A 7,895-nucleotide genomic window follows, 5' to 3' on the forward strand; every position below is an offset into this window, starting at 1 on the left:
GGATTTATGGATTACGGTAGACGTAGGTAACCCTTGTATCGCAAAGTTTGCTTTATGTGCTGTTTATCTGCCTCCTCCTGTCAATAAAAATATCCTAAATAATTTTATTGATAACTGTAATAAGATTTCAGAATTTCATAACAATAATACATGCATCGTAGGTGATTTGAATTTGGGTTGTATTGATTGGAACTTACTTAATAACAGTGCTGAATCTCCAAACTATCGCATCTTACACTTAAGACATATACATACGTCTCGATTTTTGTAATCTCAATGAATTACGACAGTGCAATTACGTATTGAATATCCCATCCCATTTTCGATAGCTAGTTTTCACTAGCAAGCGAAATTTTCGGACAATTAAAATTAGAACGGACACGTTACAGGTTTAGAACTTGGGAAGTCTTTTATATAATTCGTATATGAGAACTAGCCAAGCCAGACCTTAGGCTATAATATATTATCCTAAGTTATGGAAATAAATGAAATTTTATGTAGTTATAAATAAATTCACGACTGGCCATCGAACTTGGCACCCATTTAGATCTCACTTCTTTTGTCGTTGAGGTCAACAACCAAAGTTTATATCATAATATTGAACTTGGCTCTCATTTTACATTTATGTTTTTGATGGGATATCATTACTTTTTGTACATAAATTAATAGGATGTACTTCTTTGTAATCAAATCGTTTTTGTTAATTTCCTGTATTTTCTCCGTTTACGGGGTATAATTTTATTTATTGCATTATTATTCTATGTTTTCTTGGATCTTGGAAATATTCGAGAGAATTGCCCTTTGAGTATCCGGGTTGTTTTTATTGATATTTGATGTACACTAAATATTTAAACAATAATTAATGGAGAAGTTTCATGATGTTGTTAATATTATATTCAACGTAATGGAGGGAAAATATAGATCAAAAGTAATCCATCACTGAAAGAAATTTTGAAATCCATCAATTAATAACTTAGAAATAGATTATTAAAGTTTACGTATTTTAGTACGAAACGTCTGTAGTTCACGAGTCGCCTATGACGTCATTCGACCTGTTCGGTATAACCGCACCACGAATCATTCAACCATTAGTTTCCGGGTCGCGCTCTTGCTTTGTTTTTTTACGTCATTTCTTCTACAGGTGGAAAATATTAGTATAAATTATTTCATTAGGTGAGCTATTAAGGGAAAAGTTTCATTGAATATTTTACTATCTAAGGTTTTACATAATATATCTAAATCTATAGCCAGCCTCACAGAGGAATCGTCTAAGGGAAATTTCTTAAATGATATTAGAATATCACTTACTTGACTAGCATATATAGTATAAATACTTTCATAAGTAGTTTAGCAAGAAAAGAAATCTTCTCGTAACCTCACATAAAAAATAACGTTTTTAGTTATTTTATTTAAGGTATCATTGGGATATTAAGACTTGATTGTGACTGAGAAAGAACTATTTGAACACAAAACAGTACCGGTTTGTGAAAATATTGATGATTTTGAAGGAGAACTGCTTACAGAATATATCGATATTTTTGATGGAAAGTGCTGAAGATATTCGTAAACGATTTGGGAGCACTTATTTCCTGTATCTTTCGCACTGTTCCTTTAGTAGGTACGATTTTTAGCATTGCTTGATTTTTCTGTGAACTCATGATGTTTACTTGAACTCCTTTGTTTCTCTTTTTATTTGAATGATTAATGTTCCCCCAACCAGTCGATAGTTTACTAAATTTTTGAGTGTCATATTCAACTTGTAAATAAATTATATTTTCACAGCACTAAAATTAATTTACATAAAATATATAGTTTTTTTTTTTACTGAATCAGTTAATCCAAACTTCTTACGATTCCACGGTCATATTTAATAAACCTACTTACATAAAAAATCAAACCGTGTGGTCCCGGATTAGAATAGGACCTCCCCAACTCTACCCGTGGGTGTCGTAAGAGGCGACTAAGGGTTTATATTAGGGCCCAGTGCATATCATCTGCATTTTGGGTCACCCGCACGGTGGCGGGTAAACCACCACGATAGCATTCCCAAGGAGGGTTAGTGTCAGGCAGGCGGCCGACTTTAAAAATATAAGCCGAAACATTTAAAGCATGGACAATGAAAACCATAAGAATGATAGGGCTAGGGCGTACCCCACAGGCGACGCGCAGGAGCAGCACCCGGCCCCTGTGGGAAATGGACAAGGGTTGTCGTACCAAAACGGGCGGGTGCGACGTAAGAAGCGAGCTCGAAGTGTGAGAGAGGTAAAATTGAGGTATGCGAGTTGGAATGTAGGAACGATGTCTGGAAGAGGAAGGGAGCTAGCAGATGTTTTGAAAAGGCGACGGATAAATGCAGCGTGCCTGCAAGAGACAAAGTGGAAGGGTGCAAGGGCTAGGGAAATAGGAGAAGGATATAAGCTACTCTATTGTGGAAGTGATGGCAAGAGAAATGGTGTGGGTATAGTTTTAGATAGTAGGTTGAAAGAATGTGTGGTTGATGTAAAAAGAGTAAATGATAGAATGATAGCGATTAAATTAGTTGTGGATGGCGTGACACTGAATTTAATAAGTGTATACGCGCCACAGTCAGGCTGTGAGGAAAGCGTGAAAGAAAAGTTTTGGGAGGATTTTGATTGTCTGCTGATGGATTTACAGGATAGCGAGGAAGTCTATGTGGGTGGTGATTTTAATGGCCATGTAGGAAAAGAGAGTGATGGATATGAGAGAGTGCATGGTGGATTGGGATTTGGAAATCGGAACGCTGACGGCGAGGCACTTTTACAAGTTGCCTGTGCCTTCGACCTGGCTATAACAAACACGTGGTTTAAGAAAAAAGAGGAACACCTAATAACTTACAAGAGTGGCCACCACGCGACACAGATAGACTATTTCCTAGTGAGGCGAAGGAGTCTATGCTGTGTCAAAAACTGTAAAGTGCTGCCAGGCGAAGCTTTAGTCACCCAACACAGACTAATCCTATTGGATGTAAAATTAAGTGTCTCGCCCAAAAACAGCCGAACACGGCCCCCTCCTAAGACAAGATGGCGTATTTTAGAGAATGATGAATGTGCTATTAGATTTAGGAACCAAATAGTGGAGAAAATGATAGAAATGAGTGATATGAAAGAGACATTGGCGAATGAATGTTGGTTTGAGAACTTTACCAGCCTCATCTTTCATGCATTTGATATATGTTATATCTCTCGATCGTCTTTCTCTCTCTTTCGTAATTCAGTAGAGATCCTTCTGGCCTCTGGGGCTATTCAGTGAGTTGTATAAACTCTCCTGTGCCTTCGCTCTGGCAACCGCTACCACCTTCTTTGCTCTCCTCTTAAATTCCCTATAAACTTCCTTTTTTTTATCTTTCAAACTTGCATTCACATTTTTTACAACCTGCCATTCTTTAAATGCCACTTTCTTCTCTTTCAATACATTTTGCACTTCGTCATTCCACCACCAGGAATCCCTATCTATTAAACCCTTTCCTTTCGACTCTCCAAACACATCTTTTGCGACCTTCCTTATATACCCAGCCATCTCATTCCAACATTCATTCGCCAATGTCTCTTTCATATCACTCATTTCTATAATTTTCTCCAATATTTGGTTCCTAAATCTAATAGCACATTCATCATTCTCTAACATACGCCATCTTGTCTTAGGAGGGGGCCGTGTTCGGCTGTTTTTGGGCGAGACACTTAATTTAAAATCCATTAGGATTAGTCTGTGTTGGGTGACTAAAGCTTCGCCTTGCAGCACTTTACAGTTTTTGACACAGCATAGACTCCTTCGCCTCACTAGGAAATAGTCTATCTGTGTTGCGTGGTGGCCACTCTTGTAAGTTATAAGGTGTTCCTCTTTTTTCTTTAACCACGTGTTTGTTATAGCCAGGTCGAAGGCACAGGCAGCTTGTAAAAGTGCCTCGCCGTCAGCGTTCCGGTTTCCAAATCCCAACCCACCATGCACTCTCTCATATCCATCACTCTCTTTTCCTACATGGCCATCAAAGTCACCACCCACATATACTTCCTCGCTATCCTGTAAATCCATCAGACAATCAAAATCCTCCCAAAACTTTTCTTTCACGCTTTTCTCACAGCCTGACTGTGGCGCGTATACACTTATTAAATTCTCGCCGTCCACAATTAATTTAATCGCTATCAGTCTATCATTCACTCTTTTTACATCAACCACACATTCTTTCAGCCTACTATCTAAAACTATACCCACACCATTTCTCTTGCCATCACTTCCACAATAGAATAACTTATATCCTTCTCCTATTTCCCTAGCCCTTGCACCCTTCCACTTTGTCTCTTGCAGGCACGCTGCATTTATCCGTCGCCTTTTCAAAACATCTGCTAGCTCCTTTCCTCTTCCAGACATCGTTCCTACATTCCAACTCGCATACCTCAATTTTACCTCTCTCACACTTCGAGCTCGCTTCTTACGTCGCACCCGCCCGTTTTGGTGCGACAACCCTTGTCCATTTCCCACAGGGGCCGGGTGCTGCTCCTGCGCGTCGCCTGTGGGGTACGCCCTAGCCCTATCATTCTTATGGTTTTCATTGTCCATGCTTTAAATGTTTCGGCTTATATTTTTAAAGTCGGCCGCCTGCCTGACACTAACCCTCCTTGGGAATGCTATCGTGGTGGTTTACCCGCCACCGTGCGGGTGACCCAAAATGCAGATGATATGCACTGGGCCCTAATATAAACCCTTAGTCGCCTCTTACGACACCCACGGGTAGAGTTGGGGAGGTCCTATTCTAATCCGGGACCACACTAATTTTATTATGCATCAGCAATGTTTAACGATTGTAAACTCGAATAAAAGTGATATAATTGAACAACCCGATAGAAATGATAATGATTTTTTGTTTAACCCATCATCGAAATTTTCAAAATCGCTTGACTTAGGTTCATGTAAGACGGATTTTGACGAAAGAAAAGTTCTTAAACCGGCTAATGAAAAACGTTTAAATCAACTAATAAACCTTCAACAGTTTAATGCCCCATGTGGCAGCATATTCGTTATAAAAAGGCGTTGGCAGATATGCTCGCATACCCTGGTTTTTGCAATTTAAAAATGAATGACGAGTTGTGTTGTTTAAATAAAGGAAAATATTTTTGGGCCCCAACGGAAGAAATTATGGCGGCAACTACCAACGCCTTGTTATATCAAAGAGAATTATTACAATCCGGGTTACAAGGAATAATTCATTGGGCTCATAATAATTCATCTGAAATAACACCTGACAATCTTTTTAATAAAATTTCTGAAACATTCGGGATTTCGTCTCAATCGTACAAATTATCCGAACAAACATTGCAAATAGTCTGCGGCAAAAGATCAGAATGTATAGAGACTAGACGTAGAAGAATAGTTTCCGAAATACCAGATAGAAATATTCAAGTTGCTCTTAATAACATACCTCCAAGTGAAGAATTTTTGTTTGACAAAACAAAACTAATGTCACTTATACAATCTCTCGGAGGGACCCAATTTTGGGTGCCTCCATCTACGTTTTCCAAAAATAGAGATACATTAAGAAACAAATACAAAGAGTCTGTACCGTCTACATCTAAATACCGAATCATCAAACGCAAAATAAAAATATTTTCGAGATACCCACAAAAAACAACAAAGGTCAAATCAAACATACAAAGGAAAGACTGATACTTACAAACAAAATAAAAATTCCTCTTTTCAAAAAGATAGGAAAAAGTGACTATCCGACTCATTTCAAGGGGGGTTGCCTAATTATGTACAAAAACCGTTGGCAATTACTGGGTGCAAACAATTTTATAATTTCAACGATCACTGGTTTTCGAATACCCTTTTACAAGAAACCTCCCTTAATAAAACCGAACAAACGTGTCATGAGGCAATATGCAACCAAAAAGTCACCTGCAATGTCCCAAAAAGAAGATCTCATAAATTAGGGTACTGCAACGTGTTGCCCCAAAAACACCCAGCTTTATCTCCAAGCTTTTTCAAAGAAAGAAAAGCGACGGATCAATGCGTCCAATTTTCGATCTTCGGGAATTGAACAAATTTGTCAGAGCAAAACATTTCAGACTCATTTCCCACAGCTCAGTTCCAGATTTTCTTCAGCCGGGGGATTGGATGGTAAAGCTGGACATTTCTCAGGCTTACTTTCACATACCGATAGCAAAATCTTACCGACCGTTCTTAAGGATCAGTTACAGCAATCAGCTTTACGAAATGATGTGTTTGCCTTTCGGCCTGGCTTCAGCGCCGTATCTATTTTTTTCCGTAACATGTTGGGTCGCGGAGACCCTACGTGCGAAGGGATGTCGGGTTTTATTCTACCTAGACGACTTCCTTTTGGTCAACCAAGACCAATCCAAGTTATGTCTTCAAGCTGCGGAAGCTGTGAGGCACTTGGAATATCTCGGCTGGCAAATCAACTACCAGAAATCAATATTAACACTGACTCGGGATTTAGAATACCTAGGTATTCGATGGCAAACTGCAATCAATTCAATGTCACTGCCAACAAAGAGACAACACAGCATCAACAGTACGATAGACGAGTTGATCGTAAGAGATCAAATCAACCTCAGAGAATTTCAAAGTCTGCAGGGACAATTAAACTTCGCCAACTTTGTAATACCTCGGAGCCGATTGTATTGTCGCAAAATTCAAATATTCTTACGTAAATACGACAAGAACAGACCCCGACAAGCCCAGCCGATCCTTAAGCTGTTTGTCGAGAGATGACGTGGTGGCGCGGAGCCACACATCACTCAACTCCTATACACAAGAAGCCAGCAACCGATTTCTTAGCGACGGACGCTTCAGACACGGGTTGGGGAGCCCATCTAGACGGCAAACTAATGTCGGGAGTGTGGTCATCTCGTCAAAAAAGTTGGCACAGCAACAAAAAGGAACTCTATGCAGTGATAGCATCGATCGAGTTGAATGTGACAACATTACAAAAATCACATGTCCTAATTTAGTCAGACAATCGGACCTTAATTGCATACATTCGGAAGGAAGGGGGGACCAGATCGTTGGCATTACTAGCACTAACTTACAAACTCTTGAGCTTGACGGACAAGTTCAAAATAACCCTCTCAGCGCATTACATACCGGGACGGTACAACGTGATAGTAGACAGACTATCACGAGGCAAACAACCCGCAGAATGGCATCACCTGCCTCGACCAACCACCGAAGTTTTTCGGAAGTGAGGTCACCCAGAGACCTGTTTGCGACAAAAGAGACTGCTGTGGTTCCCAATTACGTATCAATAGACTGCAGAGATCGATCAGCAAATTATATAGATGCATTCAGCAGACCATTGGTCCATCAACTGGCATGGGTGTTCCCCCCTCCCTCCCTAATACCCAGAGTCTTAGCACATCTGAACAAAGCAGTGGGAACATAATTATTAGTCGCTCCGGATTGGCCTCGAGCTTTCTGGCTCCAAGATTTGAGTTATTCCCGAGGATCGAGAGCTTTAGACGTTCCACACGAACTTCAGAACCTGACAGAGAATGTGATAGATGTAGTGACTTCGCGACCGCCACCGCAAGCAGAGACATTGACCCTGAAAGTTTGGAAAATTGGGGGTGGGGTGCCCAAATAAAGGAATGGTCAACACAAGAGAAAGAACTACTGAAAAATAGTTGGCGTCAATCAACGTTATCTACTTATTTACCAGCAATTAGAAGATGGCTTAAATGGTGTTCCAAATCTGAAGTAGATCCAAAATCCCCGCGACCTGCTGATATCGCTAAATTTTTAATACATCTTTTTATTCAAGAAAAGTTATCCCATAGTACTATCCTAGTACATAAATCAGCAGTATTGACTTTTTGTGGCCCACACGTAGAACAACAAACATTTTCTAACTTTATAATAAA

General features: G+C 39.7%; 2 protein-coding genes across 2 annotated transcripts; one reads left to right on the top strand and one right to left on the bottom strand.

The window, feature by feature from the left end:
- The first annotated feature begins 2,109 nt into the window (after positions 1-2,109).
- LOC124542446 (craniofacial development protein 2-like) lies at positions 2,110-3,035 on the top strand. The gene is made up of 2 exons (XM_047120394.1): positions 2,110-2,895; positions 3,015-3,035. Exons 1-2 carry the CDS (start codon positions 2,110-2,112, stop codon positions 3,033-3,035), a joined length of 807 nt encoding a protein of 268 aa, XP_046976350.1.
- A 196-nt stretch (positions 3,036-3,231) lies between these two features.
- On the bottom strand, positions 3,232-4,575 carry LOC124542448 (craniofacial development protein 2-like). The gene has a single exon (XM_047120395.1). The coding sequence runs from the start codon at positions 4,573-4,575 to the stop codon at positions 3,232-3,234; it is 1,344 nt and encodes a 447-aa protein (XP_046976351.1).
- Positions 4,576-7,895: the final 3,320 nt, after the last annotated feature.

Source organism: Vanessa cardui, chromosome W (assembly GCF_905220365.1).
Source record: "Vanessa cardui chromosome W, ilVanCard2.1, whole genome shotgun sequence".
Lineage (NCBI taxonomy): Eukaryota > Metazoa > Arthropoda > Insecta > Lepidoptera > Nymphalidae > Vanessa > Vanessa cardui.